The following is a 20,403-nucleotide window of genomic DNA, read 5'->3' as shown; positions in this document are numbered from 1 at the left end:
ATCTCGTCACAGAATCTCTGTGCAAATTGCCATCGATAAAATGCAATTGTGTTTTTGTCTGTAGCTTAAGCCTACCCATACCATAACCCCACCGCCACCATGAGCACTCTGTTCACAACGTTGACATCAGCAAACCGCTCACCCACATGACACCATACACGCTGTCTGCCATATACCAGGTACAGTTGAAACTGTGATTCACCCATGAAACACACACTTTTCCAGCGTGCCAGTGTTCATCGAAGGTGAACATTTGCCCACTGAAGTCAGTTACGATGCCGAACTATAGTCAGGTCAAGACCCTGGTGAGAACGCCGAGTACGCAGATGAGCTTCCCTGAGACGGTTTCTGACAGTTTGTGCAGAGATGCTTTGGTTGTGCAAACCCAGTTTCATCAGCTGTCTGGGTGGCTGGTCTCAGACGATTCTGCAGGTAAAGAAGCCGGATGTGGAGGTCCTGGGCTGGCATGGTTAAACGTGGTCTGCGGTTGAGAGGCCGGATGGATGCACTGCCAAATTCTCTAAAATTACATTGGAGGTGGCTTATGGTACAGAAAAAAACATTCAATTATCTTGCAACAGCTCTGGTGGACATTCCTGCAGTCAGCATGCCAATTGCACACTCCCTCAAAACTTGAGACATCTGTGGCATTGTGTTGTGACAGAACTGCACATTTTAGAGTGGCCGATTCTTGATTTGCCACACCTGTCAGGAGGATGGATTATCTTTGCAAAGGAGAAATGCTCACTAACAGGGATGTAAACAAATTTGTGCACAGAATTTAAAAGAAAAGCTTTTGGCGCTTCTGGAAAATGTTTTGGATCTTTTATTTCAGCTCATGAAACATGGGACCAACACTTTACATGTTGTGTTTATATTTCTGTTATATATATACAGTCGTATGAAAAAGTTTGGGCACCCCTGACAATTTCCATGATTTCCATTTATAAATAATTGGGTGTTTGGATCAGCAATTTCGTTTTGATCTATCAAATAACTGATGGACACAGTAACATTTCAGTAGTGAAATGAGGTTTATTGGATTAACAGAAAATGTGCAATATGCATCAAAACAAAATTAGACTGGTGCATAAATTTGGGCACCCCAATAGAAAAATCACATCAATATTTAGTAGAGCCTCCTTTTGCTAAAATAACAGCCTCTAGACGCTTCCTATAGCCTCTAATGAGTGTCTGGATTCTGGATAAAGGTATTTTGGACCATTCCTCCTTACAAAATATCTCCAGTTCAGTTAGGTTTGATGGTTGCCGAGCATGGACAGCCCGCTTCAAATCATCCCACAGATTCTCAATGATATTCAGGTCTGGGGACTGGGATGGCCATTCCAGAACATTGTACTTGTTCCTCTGCATAAATGCCCGGGTAGATTTTGAGCAGTGTTTTGGGTCGTTGTCTTGTTGAAATATCCAGCCCTGGCGTAACTTCAACTTTGTGACTGATTCTTCAACATTATTCCCAAGTATCTGCTGATATTGAGTGGAATCCATGCGACCCTCAACTTTAACAAGATTCCCAGCACCGGCACTGGCCACACAGCCCCACAGCATGATGGAACCCCCACCAAATTTTACTGTGGGTAGCAAGTGTTTTTCTTGGAACGCTGTGTTCTTTTGCCGCCATGCATAACGTCCCTTGTTATGACCAAATAACTCAATCTTTGTTTCATCAGTCCACAGCACCTTATTCCAAAATGAAGCTGGCTTGTCCAAATGTGCGTTTGCATACCTCAAGCGACTCTGTTTGTGGCGTGTCTGCGGAAAAGGCTTCTTCCGCATCACTCTCCCATACAGATTCTCCTTGTGCAAAGTGCGCTGAATTGTTGAACGATGCACAGTGACACCATCTGCAGCAAGATGATGTTGTAGGTCTTTGGAGGTGGTCTGTGGGCTGTTTTTGACCATTCTCACCATCCTTCGCCTTTGCCTCTCCGATATTTTACTTGGCCTGCCACTTCTGGCCTTAACAAGAACTGTGCCTGTGGTCTTCCATTTCCTCACTATGTTCCTCACAGTGGACACTGACAGCTTAAATCTCTGCGATAGCTTTTTGTAGCCTTCCTCTAAACCATAATGTTGAACAATCTTTGTTTTCAGGTCATTTGAGAGTTGTTTTGAGGCCCCCATGTTGCCACTCTTCAGAGGAGAGTCAAAGAGAACAACGACTTGCAATTGGCCACCTTAAATACCTTTTCTCATGATTGGATGCACTTGTCTATGAAGTTCAAGGCTTAATGAGCTCACCAAACCAATTGTGTGTTCCAATTAATCAGTGCTAAGTAGTTACAGGTATTCAAATCAACAGAATGACAAGGGTGCCCAAATTTTTGCATAGCCTGTTTTTCACATCTGATTTAATTTCATACAACTTAATATTGCTACACTAAAAATCTTTGTCTGGACAAAACCCCAGTACTCAGCTTTTATTAGAAAATGAAAGGCATGCCACTGTGATCATTTTCTGTGACGACAGAGTAAATTATTATGCAGCCTCAGAGGGGTGCCCAAACTTTTTCATACGACTGTATATACACTGCTCAAAACAATAACAATAAACACTTAAACAACACATTCTAGATCTGAATGAAAGAAATAATCTTATTAAATACTTTTTTCTTTACATAGTTGAATGTGCTGACAACAAAATCACACAAAAATAATCAATGGAAATCCAATTTATCAACCCATGGAGGTCTGGATTTGGAGTCACACTCAAAATTAAAGTGGAAAACCACACTACAGGCTGATCCAACTTTGATGTAATGTCCTTAAAATAAGTCAAAATGAGGCTCAGTAGTGTGTGTGTGGCCTCCACGTGCCTGTATGACCTCCCTACAACGCCTGGGCATGCTCCTGATGAGGTGGCGGATGGTCTCCTGAGGGATCTCCTCCCAGACCTGGACTAAAGCATCCGCCAACTCCTGGACAGTCTGTGGTGCAACGTGGCGTTGCTGGATGGAGCGAGACATGATGTCCCAGATGTGCTCAATTGGATTCAGGTCTGGGGAACGGGCGGGCCAGTCCATAGCATCAATGCCTTCCTCTTGCAGGAACTGCTGACACACTCCAGCCACATGAGGTCTAGCATTGTCTTGCATTAGGAGGAACCCAGGGCCAACCGCACCAGCATATGGTCTCACAAGGGGTCTGAGGATCTCATCTCGGTACCTAATGGCAGTCAGGCTACCTCTGGCGAGCACATGGAGGGCTGTGCGGCCCCCCAAAGAAATGCCACCCCACACCATGACTGACCCACCGCCAAACCGGTCATGCTGGAGGATGTTGCAGGCAGCAGAATGTTCTCCACGGCATCTCCAGACTCTGTCACGTCTGTCACATGTGCTCAGTGTGAACCTGCTTTCATTTGTGAAGAGCACAGGGCGCCAGTGGCTAATTTGCCAATCTTGGTGTTCTCTGGCAAATGCCAAACGTCCTGCACGGTGTTGGGCTGTAAGCACAACCCCCACCTGTGGACGTCGGGCCCTCATACCACCCTCATGGAGTCTGTTTCTGACCGTTTGAGCAGACACATGCACATTTGTGGCCTGCTGGAGGTCATTTTGCAGGGCTCTGGCAGTGCTCCCCCTGCTCCTCCTTGCACAAAGGCGGAGGTAGCGGTTCTGCTGCTGGGTTGTTGCCCTCCTACGGCCTCCTCCACGTCTCCTGATGTACTGGCCTGTCTCCTGGTAGCGCCTCCATGCTCTGGACACTACGCTGACAGACACAGCAAACCTTCTTGCCACAGCTCGCATTGCTGTGCCATCCTGGATGAGCTGCACTACCTGAGCCACTTGTGTGGGTTGTAGACTCCGTCTCATGCTACCACTAGAGTGAAAACACCGCCAGCATTCAAAAGTGACCAAAACATCAGCCAGGAAGCATAGGAACTGAGAAGTGGTCTGTGGTCACCACCTGCTGAACCACTCCTTTATTGGGGGTGTCTTGCTTATTGCCTATAATTTCCACCTGTTGTCTATTCCATTTGCACAACAGCATGTGAAATTTATTGTCAATCAGTGTTGCTTCCTAAGTGGACAGTTTGATTTCACAGAAGTGTGATTGACTTGGAGTTACATTGTGTTGTTTAAGTGTTCCCTTTATTTTTTTGAGCAGTATATATATAGATATATATATATATAAAATGCAGTGGAGGCTAGTGGGAGGAGCTATAGAATGGGCTCATTGTAATGGCTGGAATGGAACAGAGTCAAACGTGATTTCCATATCTTTGATGCTTTTGATACCGTTCCATTTATTCCATTCCAATGAGCCTGTCATCCTATAGCTCCTCCGACCAGCCTCCTCTGATATAATGTGCTCATCAAGACATAATGAAAAAGTCAAGTTACCAGACACTCCCAATAATCAGCAGAGGGTGACGGAGAGAGACTATATGTTCTTATCTCTTCTTTATGATGGTCATATTAGGTTACATTAAGTTTCCTGCATGCCAAAGCATTCCTTCCAAATTGTCTCCCATCCTCTTGTTGCAGGTAACAATGGGCCATGTAGGCTAATGGATAACCGAGCGAAGACGCTAACTTGCAGGTAGATGTAGGCTACTGTTTTGTACAGTCAGAACTCACCTGGTGTAGTGGCTTCACCACATGGGATGGCTTCTTCAATGTGATGGCAGACCACAGGAGGTTGTCCTTTCTAGGGAGTTTTTCCTAGCCACCGTGCTTCTACACCTGCATTGCTTGCTGTTTGGGGTTTTAGGCTGGGTTTCTGTACAGCACTTTGTGACATCAGCTGATGTAAGAAGGGCTTTATAAATACATTTGATTGATTGATGGTCCATACAAAGTCCAGTTAACTACACTTTGAATGTATACACATGACCAATATTGGTCTTAAAGGGTTCATTTGAGTGCAGTAGGCTACAGGGCAAACAGTCAACCTCTCCAGTCAGAGGGTCTGATTGAGCCTAACCTTAAACCATTGACCACACCACCAACCTGTGGGATTTACTGTCCTCAAAGGAGGAACACACCATACCGGCAGCCAGTCCCTCGGAAAAGGTTGAGATATTAGATATGGATTATATTATAAATTGGGTGGTTCGATCCCTGAATGCTGATTGGCTGACAGCCATGGTATATCAGACCGTATATCATGGGCTCTAATTACATTGGTAACCAGTTCAGCAATAAGGCACCTCGGGGGTTTGTGATATATCGCCAATATACCACGGCTATACTCGTGTTGCGTCGTGCATAAGAATAGCCCTTAGCCGTGGTATATTGGCCATGTACCACACCTCCTTGGGCCTTATTGCTTAATTGACCACTCCATTTTCAATAGTTTAGTCATTTTGTAGACTAGAGACTCGTGAAGTCCTTACCTACAATTCCCCCTGCCCTGGTCTCTTAGGACAAGCTGGGGGTGGAGAAGGTTGAGGAATACAACAAGGGAGGTTGTGTGGCTCTGATGCATCAGAAACAATCATCTTTTTTCTTCTCACTGTGAAGTAGCGATGGAGACCCCCTTCCATTCCCTGCCTGGAAACAACAATTACATCCTTCCGCTGGTGTCTCTCCACTTTGCCACTTCTCTTTGCCTAATAGGAAATTAGGGTCCAACCTACACCAAATAATTTACGGCTGCACAATACAGAATTGTAAGGCCTGACACCATTCCTGTCAACTCTGGCTTTGAAAAGGCAATGATTCTACTAATTCATTCTGGATCAGTTCTCTTCTCACCACTAATGCTGCAACAGTCTCTCTAGAGCGGGCTGAGCAATCCATGTGCCTGAGGGAAGATGTGGTGCTGGTTTATGTTGGAATAGGCCTACAATGACTGAGGCCATTGTCGTAATTAGCAATAAGAAGCAGCATTGCTGCCTAATTAATAATGAATGAGCTCTTAACTAATGAATCATTTTCACAAAACAAGACTCCACAAAGCTCAAAACCAAACATTTAATTTGGAATGTTCCTTTCTGTGGTAGTTCTAATGGTCGGAACTCAGAACTGTAGAATTGCAGAATGGAATCTCAGAACTGTCACTGTGAATAGACAGGGGACAAGATGAGAGTTCTTTACTTGAACATACAGTAGCTTTAACTTTCATCACTGATCATAAAAAGGAAAAGCTCTTGAAAGTGGAGCTTTAAAATGTGGCATGAGAAAATAATAAAACATCTAAAATGGGTGTATTATATTTAATGAAATGTTTTACAATACAAAACATACACATACAAAACGACAACATACAGACATACACAAACATTCACACCATCACCCCTGCCCAGACTCACCTGCTCTCACCCCTATCTATAGCGCCCGCATCACTCTCCACCACATGGCCTCAAACTGCACCATTTTTTTTCTCTCCATCCCCCACACACTTTCAACATTTAGATAAAGCATTTGACCTTTCCATTGTGCTAACGATGGAGGATTGGTTGATTTACAGTTTTTACATGTACGGTTTTTCTAAATGATTGACAAGAAAAGTATCGTCCAACCCATCGGGTATACATTTACATTCTAGTCATTTAGCAGACGCTCTTATCCAGAGTGTTCATCTTAAGATAGCTAGGTGGGACAGCAACACATCACAGGCATAATAAGTACACTTTTCCTCAAAGTAGCTATAATCAGTCAGAGCTAGAAGGGACGGGGGGGGTCAAGTGTTGGTTCAGGTTTTTTGTTGTTGAGGGGGTTTATTTAAAGATACTCTTTGGAGAGATAGGATTTCAAGTGCTTTCGGAAGATGGGCTGGGACTCTGCTGTCCTAGCTTCAAGGGGAGCTGGTTCCACCATTGCGGTGCCAAGGTTGAAAACCAGGCTTGCTGTAGTGTTCTGGATAAGTTGCAGGGGTTTGATGGCACAAGCGGGGAGCCCAGCCAACAGCGAATTGTAGTCGTCCAGACAAGAGATGACAAGTGCCTGGATTAGGACCTGCGCCACTTCCTGTGTGAGGTAGGTTTGTACTCTATGGATGTTGTAGAGCATAAACCTGCAGGAGCGAGTCTCTGCTTTGATGTTTGCAGAGAATGACAGGGTGGTGTCCAGGGTCACACCAATGTTCTTTGCACTCTGGGAGGGTGACACTGTGGAGTTGTCAACTGTGATGGAGAGGTCTTTGAGTGGGCAGGCCTTTCCTGGGAGGATGAGCAGCTCTGTCTTGTCGAGGTTGAGCTTGAGGTGGTTGGCCGACATCCAAGCTGAGATATCTGCCAGGCACGCCTGGGTGTCAGAAGGGGGGAAGGAGAAATGTGGTTGTGTCATCTACATAGCAATGATAGGAGAGACCATGTGAGGATATGATGGAGCCGAGTGGCTTGGTGTATAGAGAGAAGAGGGCCAAGAACCGAGCCCTGGGGGACACCAGTAGTGAGAGTACATGGTGCAAACACAGATCCTCTCCACGTCACCTGGTAGGAGCGACCTGCCAGGTAGGATGCAATCCAAGAGAATGCAAAGCCTGAGACACCCAGCCCTGAGAAGGTGGAGAGGAGGATCTGATAGTTTACGGTGTTGAAGGCAGTGGATAGATCTAGGACGATGAGAACAGAGGAGAGTGTCAGCTTTGTCAGTGTGGAGAGCCTCCGTGACACAAAGAAAAGCAGTCTCGGTCGAGTGACCCTTCTTGAAGCCTGACTGGTTAGAGTCAAGAAGATTGTTCTGAGAGAGATAACGAGAGAGTTGATCAGAGAAGGCACGCTCAAGTGTTTTGAAAATAAAAGCAAGAAGGGATACAGGTCTATAGTTTTTGACGTAAGATGAGTCGAGTGTTGGTTTCTTGAGGAGGTGAGCGACTCGGCCATTTGGATTTTAGAGGGGACATAGCCAGTGGTCAGGGATGAGTTGATGAGGGAAGTGAGAAGGTCTCTAGAGTCTGGAGGAGGGGATGTGGTCAAGCGTGCAGGTTGTCGGGTGGCCAGACCTCACTAGTCGCAGTATTTCATCTGGAGAGAGAGGGGAGAAAGAGGTTAAGGCGTAGGGTAGTTCTGTGTGAGTGGGAACAGAGGACTCAATAGGCTGAGTCAATGAGGAGTGGATGTCGTCAACCTTCTTTTCAAAGTGATTGACAAAGTCGTCTGCAGAAAGGGAGGGGGGAGGGGGTGGAGGATTAAGGAGGGAGGAGAAGGTGGAAAAGATTTTCCTAGGGTTAGAGGCAGCATCTTGAAATTTAGAGTGATAGAAAGTGGCTTTAGCAGTGGATACAGAGGAAGAGAAGGTAGAGAGGAGGGAATGAAAGGATGATATGTCTTCTGGAAGTTTAGTTTTCCTCCATTTTCCCTCAGCTGCCCTGTTCTGTAAACTCGCAATGAGTCACTCAGTGACGGAGCAGGAGGGGAGGGCCGAGTGGGCTGGGAAGAAAGGAGACATTGCAAGTCATAGGATGCGGAAAGGGAGGGCAGTAGGGTCGAAGAGGCAGAATCAGGAGACAGAACAGAGAAGGATTTAGCAGAAGGGAGAGATGATAGGATAGAAGAGGAGAGAGTAGTGGGAGAGATGATAGGATAGAACAGGAGAGTAGTGGGAGAGAAAGAGCGACGATTGCGACGGCGCATGACCATCAGCGTAGGGGCTGGGTGGTTAGAGTTGGAGGAAAGGGAGGCAGAAAAGGAAACAAAAGTGATCAGAGACCTGGAAGGCGGTTGCAGTGAGATTAGTAGGCGAGCAGCCTCTAGTACAGATGAGGTCAAGCGTACTGCCTGCCTTGTGAGTTGGAGGGGATCGGGGAAGGGTGAGGTCAAAAGAGGCAAGGAGGGGAAAGCGAGAGTTGTAAATAAATTAATCAAAGTTGGAAATAAATTACGAAGAGCGGTGTGCCATCGTCAGGAAATTAACTTATCAAGGTGTCAAGCTCATTGAGGAACTCTCCAAGGGCATCCTGGTGGGCGATAGATGACAACAATGTTAAGCTTGAGTGGACTAGTGACAGTGACAGCATGGAATTCAAATGAGGAGATAGACAGGTGATAGAGGGAGAAAAGAGAAAATCTCCAGTTAGGAGAAATGAGTAGACCTGTGCCACCACCGTGACAACCAGAGAGAAAACATAGTCAGATGAAGAAAGAGCAGCTGGAGTAGCAGTGTTCTCTGGGGTGATCAATGTCTCCGTCAGGGCCAAAACATTAAGGGACTGAAGGGCAGCATATGTGAGATGAACTCTGCGTTCTTCACTGCAGATCGGCAGTTCCAAACGTTGCCAGAGACCCATAATTCCACATGGGTTGTGCGCGCAGGGTACACTTAATTAAAAGGTTTGCAGCCAAGGGGTGGGGGGCGTCTGTAAAGCCTACAGGGAGAGGAGCTAACAGGTATAGAAAACACACACACAGAGATCATCAGAATATAACTAGGTATGATACTGAAGTGAGAGAGTGGTGTGGTCTTCCTCTCTTTCCTTCCTCGAACAACTCTGCAGAACAACTCGGCAGAACCGTCTCACTGCACCCCCATATGCCATATCTTGAAATATGCAGACAGACGGATTAAAAGTATATTTACATTGTAATACTTCTAACAGCCAACCTTCTGTGTCCATAACTTTTGGACTTCATAGCATTCCCAGAAGGCATGGATTATTGAGTCACTGTTAGTTTTACATTTCATTTGTGAATTTTGTCCCTTGTATAGAATTTATTATGCAAGTCTTGGTTCCAATCGTTGAAACATTTTTCTAAGAGAGTGTCAGTTGGATAGGCTTTCTGCAAGGTTTTGAATATCTTACCAATCATATGATCATCCTTTTCTGACTCAAAATAGGATTCCCTCAAGATTGCTGTGAAATCCAAAAGATTTCAAATAGAAATTTCCTGATATTGAACTTAAGGTGCATGTATTTGAACATATTTACATTTGTCAGTCCAAAATTGCTTTTAAATTCTGTAATGGGAAATACTGTAAATGTATTTTCTGATTACCAATTCATTTACGGTTTCTATGCCTTTAGTTTTCCACGTGGATCAATTTAAATCGGTAAATTCTGAAAAGCTATCCAAGGATTGTTCTGCAGCGTTGTGTTTTTAGGGAGTGATATTGGGTCTTGTAGAATACGTTTCATTTTCTTCATATTGTTATAATGTTCTTAGCTAGAAAGTTGTTCATGTTCTTAGCATTATCCTTTGAAAATAGAGATGTAAAAATATTCTGGGGAGGAGCATGCGTGTCTTCAATATGTACCCATTGTTCCTCTTCAGTGCATTTAATAATATTCATATTTGAATGACCATTGAACAGCAGTAAATATGATTGATTGTGCATTGAAATCCACCACGGTTAACCCAGTGAAGAGGACCCCCAGTGAGCACATTAGCAACAGATTAGCCGAGCTAGAATTAACATTACAACCAGTGTTTAATTGAGTATTCAATAAGTATGTATTCTCACAAGGCAAATGTACAGCAAACAACTGCCGGCTGGCTAGCACCACAGGAGGTGAGCAGCAAGACCAGATACACACAGATCCAGACAGACTTACTGTCATGGCAATAACTTCTTGGGGCAGAAAAATAACATCGAATGATTAATCATAGAATAAAGTCCACTCTACATTTGTAGACACTAATTCTGCAGACAGTCTTAAATTGAAGATGGCCTCTTAAACAACAACACTTAATAGAATGCATGGGCTCTAGAATGCATGGAGTCTAATGCATGGGCTCTAGAATGCATGGACTAGAATGCTCTAGAATAGAATACATTTTTCATCAATCACATAAAGGGTCTAGTATTAAAAAAACGAATCATAATGCATATAAAAAAAGCAATAAACAATGTAATAATACCAACAACAACAAGAATAACAGTATTAAAGCTTTTCATGACCATATCAACATTCGGTGTATTGGAAAGAAATATACTCTTTGTATAAAACCAAAAAAAAGAAGTGATCAAGTGTCTGCATGGGACAAATAACAGTTCATGTTGTCAGAGGAGGGTTGGGTGTGCCATGTGTTTGATACCATTCACTCAGTTCCAGCCATTACTATGAGCCCGTCCTCCCCAATGAAGGTGCCATCTGTGATAGGGGGGGGGGGTCAGGTCAGGTGGGCGTGCTTCCACAGATTTGGGGCTCAGAGTGGGGGGCAAGTAGCTTGGTCCCAAATCTGTTTGTGCTGTATAGCCAAATACTATTGGTCTAACTGTAAGTCGCTCTGGATAACAGCGTCTGCTAAATGACTTATATGTCAATGTAATTCATCATTGTCATACCAAACATACCAATAATTCATTGTTTGGCATGCAATGACTATAGGAGTTGGCTATACAACACAACCAGATCTGAGGCCGGCTAGGGGGTGAGGGATGAGGGGTCGGTGTGCTCCACAGATTTTGGGTGGTGGCGGTGGGTCTGGGAGGGGGACAGTGTAGGTCCTTGCTGTCAGACTATGTGGCGTATCTCTTGGTCCACTGTTTGGCTATCCTGTCGTGCTCTGGTCTGTTGGTTGTGTATTGGGTGGCGATGCTTCCTACCAGAGGGTCAGCTGTGAGGAGGAAGAACAACATGGATGACATTATTTTAAACACTATTAAATCACATCCCATCACATCAATTGGGTGTTTGTCTACAGTCAGAAACGATCAACTATTCAGATAAATGATTTGCTTCTATTAACTGTGATTTTTACAGACTACCTTGATACCTATAACATCCTCAATGGAAAAACCCATGAATAATTGTCCATGTTGTGAAGCCCTGTTCATCTCAAGTAGGACACTCCATGATTATATGACATATAAAGTAGCAGACACTTTTACAGACATCATGTGAATCAAGTGTTCACAGCAGGCTTGACTAGTACTACAGGAAAGGAGGGTGAAGCAAAATGACAGAGACATATTCCCTTTACAGCACATCACAGTGACACACTCTGACCAGGGGTGTATTCAGGGATGTGCAACCATAGAAATAGAATGAATATAATGGGCGTGGAAGCTCTAACCCTGGCAATCTGACTGGTAAACTCACTGGTACACTCGCAAAGCCTGCCTGGTATTGTGATGCAATCATTTCCATGGTATTTTGGAATGTTCTATCAACTGATTCTAACTGATGTGGCTCATGCAATGGAATGTATTTTTTGTAATGTCAGTTGAGTTGACTCAACAAATCACAGCACAGATTGAAGGGTACACTTCCTGCTTTTACTTCCTGGTATGGGTACACTTCGAATGGCTGCCAGTCCACCCATTATACCATCATTGACTTGAATGGAGATGCCCTTTCCATTCATTCTACTTCTATGGGTGCAAAATTCAAAATCATTCAAATGGCAGCCCCCCTGCTGAGCTCCAGGTGCTGGTTGGGTGAGCGGCAGTGGGGCCAGGGCCCCAACGCAGCTAGGCTAGGGTCGGGGGTGAAAACACTAGAGCTACAGAGCACCGTACAGGGTCTCCTTGTGGCACCCCAACCCAGACAGCCAGGAATTATACAATTACTGTGCCTGCGAGGGTTCATTAACTGTCATTCTGCCCTCTCCTTCTTTAATTAGCTATATCCCATAATATTCCATTGATCCTCTAGACCCCTACTACTGCATGAATAAGTTCACCTTCAGGGGAGAGGAGGAGGGGGAGTTGTGGGGGACTGGGTGGGAGGCTATTTAGACTTGGGGCCCACAGCGACAGCTCCAAACCCACTATGCAATGTGGGAAGGGGCCTGGGAGGGAGGGAGAGGGCCCCCCGAGGGGGAAGGAGGGGAAGTAATGACCAGACTGATTATGAGAACCCCCTGTATATAGCCTCGTTATTGTTATTTTATTGTGTTACTTTTTATTAGTCTCAATTTGGTGTTTTTCCCCCATTTTGTGAATTCTTGTTTGGTGAGCGGACCCCAGACCTCACAACCATAAAAGGGCAATGGGTTCTATAACTGATTTAAGTATTTTGTTGCCAGATCCTAATTGGTATGTCAAAGTTGATGTTCCTTTTGATGGCATAGAAGGCGCTTCTTGCCTTACCTGTGGCGCTGATGTTTAGGCCAAGGTATGTATAGTTTTTTGTGTGTTCTATGGTAACGGTGTCTGGATGGAATTTTTATTTGTGGTCCTGGCAACAGGACCTTTCTTGGAACACCATTATTTTTGTCTTACTGAGATTTACTGTCAGGGCCCAGGTTTGACAGTATCTGTGCAGAATATCTAGGTGCTGCTGTAGGCCCTGCTTGGTTGGAGACAGAAGCACCAGATCATCAGCAAACAGTAGACATTTGACTTCAGATTCTAGTAGGGTGAGGCCGGGTGCTGCAGACTGTTCTAGTGCCCTCGCCAATTTGTTGATATATATGTTGAAGAGGGTGGGGCTTAAGCTGCATCCCTGTCTCACCCCACGGCCTTGTGGAAATAAATGCGTTTGTTTTTTGGCCATTTTAACCGCACACTTGTTTGTGTACATGGATTTTATAATGCCGTATGTTTTTCCCCAAACATCTCTTTCCATCAATTTGTATAGCAGATCCTCAAGCCGAATTGAGTGAAACGCTTTTTTGAAGTCAATTGCCTTTGTTTTGGTTTGTTTGTCAATTAGGGCGTGCAGTGTGAATACTTGGTCTGTCGTACGGTAACTTGGTAAAAAGCCAATTTGACATTTGCTCAGTACATCGTTTTAACTGAGGAAATGTACAAGTCTGCTGTTAAGGATAATGCAGAGGATTTTCCCAAGGTTGCTGTTGACGCATTTCCCACAGTAGTTATTGGGGTCAAATTTGTCTCCACTTTTGAGGATTGGGGTTATCAGTCCTTGGTTTCAAATATTGGGGAAGATGCCAGAGTGGAGGATGATGTTAAAAGAGTTTAAGTATAGCCAATTGGAATTTGTTGTCTGTATATTTTATAATTTCATGTAGGATACCATCAACACCACATGCCTTTTTGGGTTGGAGGGTTTGTATTTTGTCCTGTAGTTCATTCAATGTAATTGTCACGACTTCCACCGAAATCGGTCCCTCTCCTTGTTCATGGGGCGTTTGGCGGTCGACGTCACCGGTCTTCTAGCCATCGCCGCTCCACCTTTCATTTTCCATTTGTTTTGTCTTGTTTTCCCGCACACCTGGTTCACATTCCCTCATCAGACTAAATGTATATTACCCTCTGTTTCCCCCATGTCTGTGTGTGGAATTGTTCTTTGTGTAGGGTGTTACGCTACAGGCTGGCTTGCGCAAGGTTTGTTTCATACCTAGGTTTGTTTGTTTTGTTTAATCCGGTTCATGTTACCGTGGTTGTGCTTTGTGCTGCCTCGCCTGTGCCTTTGGGCCAGGGTGTATATTAAAGTTCTCCTGTTATCACCCATCTCTGCTCTCCTGCGCCTGACTTCCCGGCAACCAGTCACTCACCCCGTTACAGTAATTGGAGAATCCAGTGGGTTCTGGTAGTTTTTAATAGCTGATTCTAAGATTTCTAATTGATCATGTATATGGTTATATTTGTTCTTTGTTATAGAGCCAAAAAGATTTGAGAAGTGGTTTATCCACACATCTCCGTTTTGGAAACTCTTTGTGTGGTTGGTTGTTTGTGTTCCAGAAGTGGTTAGATTATATGGGTTCTTCAATTACATTGAGATTATTTCTGATGTGCTGTTCCTTCTTTTTCCGTAGTGTATTTCTGTATTGTTTTAGGCGTAGACTCAGGTTTTCTGTGTCTCTATGTTTTTGGTTGGATAGGTTTCTCAATTTCTTTCTTAGGTTTTTGCATTCTTCATCAAACCATTTGTCATTGTTCTGCATTTTCTTAGGTTGTCTGCTTGGAATTTTTTTATTTGATAGGGAATCTGAAAAGATCTAGTATACTGTTTAGGATTTCTACTGCCAAGTTTACACCTTCGCTATTACAGTGAAATGTTTTGTAGAGGAATTTGTCTAAAAGGGATTGAATTTGTTGTTGCCTAATTGTTTTTAGGTAGGTTTCTACACTACTTTCCTTCCATCTATAGCATTTCTTAATATTGTGCATTTCCTTTGGCTTTGATGCCTCATGATTGAGTATTGGTCTGTTCAGGTAGACTGTGATTTTGCTGTGATCTGATAGGGGTGTCAGTGGGCTGACTGAACACTCTGAGAGACTCTGGGTTGAGGTCAGTGATAAAGTAGTCTACAGTTCTACAGCCAAGGGATGAGCTGTAGGTGTATCTACCATAGGAGTCCTCTTGAAGCCTACCATTGGCTATGTACAGACCCAGCGTGCGACAAAGCTGCAGGAGTTGTGGTTGTTTTGTCATCGTTGTGTCTAGGGGGGCATATTTGGGAGGGCATACTGTCACCTCCAGGTAGGTGTTTGTCCACCTGTGTGCTGAGAGTGTCCGGTTCTGGCATTTAGGTCACCACAGACTGGTACATGTCCCTGTGCCTGGAAATTGTTGATCTCCCCCTCTAGGATGGAGAAGCTGTCATCGTTAAGGTATGGGGATTCTATTGTGGGGGATATAGGAAGCACACAGGAAGACATTTTTCTCTGATGAGATAATTTCCTTACTAATTTCTCGGCAGATATAAAATGTTCCTGTTTTGATTAATTTAATAGAGTGAGTTAGGTCTGCTCTATACCAAATTAGCATACCCACCGAGTCTCTTCCCTGTTTCACACCTGGTAGTTTGGTGGATGGGACTACCAGCTCTCTGTAACCTAGAGGGCAACCAGTGTCTGTACTTCCAATTTCTTTGAAGTCTTGGTTCCTGCTCTTTAAGTTAAAGGCAGATTACCTCAGACCTTCTATATTCCAGGATGAGATGGTACTTTCTCTCTTGTGTGTCTTCTCTCTTGTGTGTCTTCTCTCTCGTGTGTCTTCTCTCTCGTGTGTCTTCTCTCTCGTGTGTCTTCTCTCTCGTGTGTCTTCTCTCGCACGCACTCTCTCAATTTCAATTTAAGGGCTTTATTGGAATGGGAAACTTATGTTGACATTGCCAAAGCAAGTGAAATAGATAATAAACAAAAGTGAGACACACTTCTCTCACGTCTCTCGGTCTGATTGGTTGGTTGGAGTGTCACTCACCAGGGTTGCAGTCAGTAAGCAGGGAGCAGATGGACAGCAGCACCTTGGAGATGGTGAGGGCGGGGCTCCAGTTGTCCTTCAGGATGTCCAGACAGATCACACCCTGACTGTTGATATTACAGTGGTAGATCCTGGTACGGAACGTCACCTAGAAAACAATAAAGTACATCTATATCAATACACTCTGGGGTTTATGTGCTCTTTCCAGTCCTTGGGGAGCTGAGCATCTCTTTGTGCCAGTAACACAGAAGAAGCAGAGCGAAAAATAACAGGAAGACAAGAGACCACACATCCTTAGGGAGCCACCTCCGACCTCTGGGGGGGATGGGATAAGAGCGGGATTGACATAGGAGATGCACCCTTTCACTGACTCACTCACTCACTAGCGGACTCACTCACTCCCTAGCTGACTCACTCACTCACTCCCTAGCTGACTCACTCACTCTCTCAATCACTTAATGAGTGTCTAACCATGCTGGCCTGCTTGTGGAAACTGTGCTCCAAAAAAGCGGCATAATCTCCAAGGCTATCCCAAAGTGTGGAGGGGATCTGCTAGTCTAGTCTGTGGTATTTGTTTACCCTGTTCCCAGATAGAAAGCAGCCATAGAAGTGTCTGTCTGTCTGTCTGTCTGTCTGTCTGTCTGTCTGTCTGTCTGTCTGTCTGTCTGTCTGTCTGTCTGTCTGTCTGTCTGTCTGCAGCCCTGTGCACAGCCAGGCAGTAAAAGCAACCCAGCGGGAGGCCTGTCTCTCAGATCAGCAGATATGTTTCCTTTAATCCTCAGTCAGCAGAGGGCAAAGAGAGAGAAGAAGAAAGGTAGAGAGAGTGACTGAGGGAGAGAAAGCGAGAGAGAGAGAGAAGAAGAAAGGTTAGAGATGACGACAGACAGAGAGAGGCCCCACATCCTGAGGCAATCACTAAACTAAACTGTCTCAGGGCCGACCCCCAATCAACACACCTGCATAGAGTATTTTCTCAATAACACTGAACAGAGCTCAGAGACGATATTCTTCTGCACAGAGTATTTTCTCAATAACACTGAACAGAGCTCAGAGACGATATTCATCTGCACAGAGTATTTTCTCAATAACACTGAACAGAGTCACTGGCATAACACAGTTTCTAAACCGAGTATTGTCAAACCAGACAGTCTTTCCTGAGACATTGTGCATTATACTGTATGTCCATTGTGCTGCACACAATTTAAACTTAATCTTGACTGATACATACCAATATATACCAGGGAGAAGAGACTGTTGATATTGCAACTACACAACTCAAAAGCCGGTTCACTAGTATGAAAGAAATCGCAAACAGCGTGTCTGCTAACAATGACAATTTGTTAGGATCTGCCAATTTATCATCTGTCCAGTATCCAGACGACCTGTCCCCAGAGCTTCCTATACAGTTCATCTCTTTCCGTAACGTGTTGAGGTCAGCAATTAAGGAGAACGAGAGGCTCCATTAAAGTCGTTACAGAACTGCTGTATTTAAAGCGCAACTCCCTTCTGCCCAGTTTCCCTGATGTTGCTATGGCTGGTTTTACCATCCCTGTAACTGTCGTTTCTGTGGAGAGAGAATTTTCTCAACTAAAACTCAAAGAACTACCTAAGAAGCATTAGGCTCTCAGTCTGATATGTGCTTTTGAACACCTGAGGAAGCTCCACTCATTGCACTGGTGCCACCATAGCCTTGATCATGGCATTTGTTCACTGATATCCCCTCATGGTGCGGCAGGTAGCCTAGTGGTTAGAGCATTTAACTAGTAACCGAAAGGTTGCAAGATTGAATCCCAGAGCTGAGGTAAAAATCGGTTGTTCGGTTGTTCTTTTATTTTTTTTTAATCAGTAAAAAATATTTATTTTTCAGTCACATTCCGGAAGCGCAAGAGTAGTACTTGTTTAAATTCAAAAAAAGATTATAAATTACTTTTTGGAGGGTTACTCTCAAAATTATTTATTCCATTTAAAAAAAAAAGACATCGATGACAGGCGCATGGGACCCCAGAGCTCGTGGGCCACCCCACCTTGCTGGGGTGTCCGGTACGCCAGCCCAGAATGTTTATTCACCTTGCGGGGGTGTCCGGTACGCCAGCCCAGAATGTTTATTCACCTTGCGGGGGTGTCCGGTACGCCAGCCCAGAATGTTTATTCACCTTGCGGGGGTGTCCGGTACGCCAGCCCAGAATGTTTATTCACCTTGCGGGGGTGTCCGGTACGCCAGCCCAGAATGTTTATTCACCTTGCGGGGTTGTCCGGTACGCCAGCCCAGAATGTTTATTCACCTTGCGGGGTTGTCCGGTACGCCAGCCCAGAATGTTTATTCACCTTGCGGGGGTGTCCGGTACGCCAGCCCAGAATGTTTATTCACCTTGCGGGGGTGTCCGGTACGCCAGCCCAGAATGTTTATTCACCAGCTTCTCTCCATTGGTTGTTATTTTCTTCCATTCAAATCGTTGTTTTGTTGCTCAACATGCTCCTAGTCAAATCAAATCAAAGTTTATTTGTCACGTGCGCTGAATACAACAGGTGTAGACCTTACAGTGAAATGCTTACTTACAGGCTCTAACCAACAGTGCAAAAAAGGTATTTGGTGAACAATAGGTAGGTAAAGAAATAAAACAAGTGTAAAAAGACAGGCTATATACAGTAGCAAGGCTATAAAAGTAGCGAGGCTACATACAGACACCAGTTAGTCAGGCTGATTGAGGTAGTATGTACATGTAGATATGGTTAAAGTGACTATGCATATATGATGAACAGAGAGTAGCAGTAGTGTAAAAGAGGGGTTGGCGGGTGGTGGGACACAATGCAGATAGCCCGGTTAGCAACTGTGCGGAGCACTGGTTGGTCGGCCCAATTGAGGTAGTATGTACATGAATGTATAGTTAAAGTGACTATGCATATATGATAAACAGAGAGTAGCAGCAGCGTAAAAGAGGGGTTGGGGGGGGGGGGGGGCACACAATGCAAATAGTCCGGGTAGCCATTTGATTACCTAGTCCAAAGTTATTTCAAAACCTTCAAGCTCTCAAAATATCTTCTCCAAGGCAAGCCAGATATCTTTTCAGAATATCACTGTGTTAAAAAAGTAAAACCGAACACATGGGATACATCCTTAAATATGCACTAAAAATAAAGATGTACAGTTGAAGTTGGAAGTTTACATACACTTAGGTTGGAGTCATTAAAACTTGTTTTTCAACCATTCCACACATTTCTTGTTAACAAACTATAGTTTTGGCAAGTCAGTTAGGACATTTACTTTGTGCATGACACAAGTAATTTTTCTAACAATTGTTTACAGACAGATTATTTCACAATTCACTGTATCACAATTCCAGTGGGTCAGAAGTTTACATACACTAACTTGACTGTGCCTTTAAACAGCTTGGAAAATTCCAGAAAATTATGTCATGACTTTAGAAGCTTCTGATAGGCTAATTGACATAATTTGAGTCAATTGGAGGTGTACCTGTGGATGTATTTCAAGGCCTACCTTCAAACTCAGTGCCTCTTTGCTTGACATCATGGGAAAATCAAAAGAAATCAGCCAAGACCTCAGAAAGGGCATTGAAAATGGGTCGTTGATGGGTATTCCAGCATGACAATGACCCAAAACACACGGCCAAGGCAACAAAGGAGTGGCTCAAGAAGAAGCACATTAAGGTCCTGGAGTGGCCTAGCCAGTCTCCAGACCTTAATCCCATAGAAAATCTGTGGAGGGACCTGAAGGTTCGAGTTGCCAAACGTCAGCCTCGAAACCTTAACGACTTGGAGAAGATCTGCAAAGAGGAGTGGGACAAAATCCCTCCTGAGATGTGTGCAAACCTGGTGGCCATCTACAAGAAACGTCTGACCTCTGATTTCCAACAAGGGTTTTGCCACCAAGTACTAAGTCATGTTTTGCAGAGGGGTCAAATACTTATTTCCCTCATTAAAATGCAAATCAATTTATAACATTTATGACGTGTTTTTCTGGATTTTTTAGTTTTTATTCTGTCTCTCACTGTTCAAATAAACCAACCATTAAAATGATAGACTGATAATTTCTTTGTCAGTGGGCAATGTACAAAATCAGCAGGAGATCAAATACTTTTTTCCCCTCACTGTATATCCACAGTAAAACGAGTCCTATAGCGACATAACCTGAAAGGCCGCTCAGCAAGGAAGAAGCCACTTCTCCAAAACCGCCATAAAAAAGCCAGACTACGGTTTGCAACTGCACATGGGAACAAAGATCGTACTTTTTGAAGAAATGTCCTCTGGTCTGATGAAACAAAAATAGAACTGTTTGGCCATAATGACCATCATTATGTTTGGAGGAAAAAGGCAGAGAAGCTTGCAAGCCGAAGAAGACCATCCCAACCGTGATGCACATGGGTGGCAGCATCATGTTGTGGGTGTGCTTTGCTGCAGGAGGGACTGGTGCACTTCACA

General features: G+C 44.2%; 1 protein-coding gene across 1 annotated transcript in view; it reads right to left on the bottom strand.

The window, feature by feature from the left end:
- Window positions 1-10,318: 10,318 nt before the first annotated feature.
- LOC115173777 (ubiquitin-conjugating enzyme E2 E2) overlaps window positions 10,319-20,403 on the bottom strand; it is a 49,733-nt gene continuing 39,648 nt past the window's right edge. Inside the window, exons 5-6 of the mRNA XM_029732156.1 lie at window positions 15,967-16,114; window positions 10,319-11,467 (exon numbers count right to left, since the gene is read on the bottom strand). Of these exons, the coding sequence (XP_029588016.1) occupies window positions 11,370-11,467; window positions 15,967-16,114 (246 nt within the window). The 3' untranslated portion in view covers window positions 10,319-11,369. The remainder of the gene's footprint in view (window positions 11,468-15,966; window positions 16,115-20,403) is intronic.

This window comes from Salmo trutta, chromosome 34, assembly GCF_901001165.1.
Source record: "Salmo trutta chromosome 34, fSalTru1.1, whole genome shotgun sequence".
In the NCBI taxonomy this organism is placed as follows: Eukaryota; Metazoa; Chordata; class Actinopteri; order Salmoniformes; family Salmonidae; genus Salmo; species Salmo trutta.
This window is presented reverse-complemented; position numbering and strand designations above follow the sequence as displayed.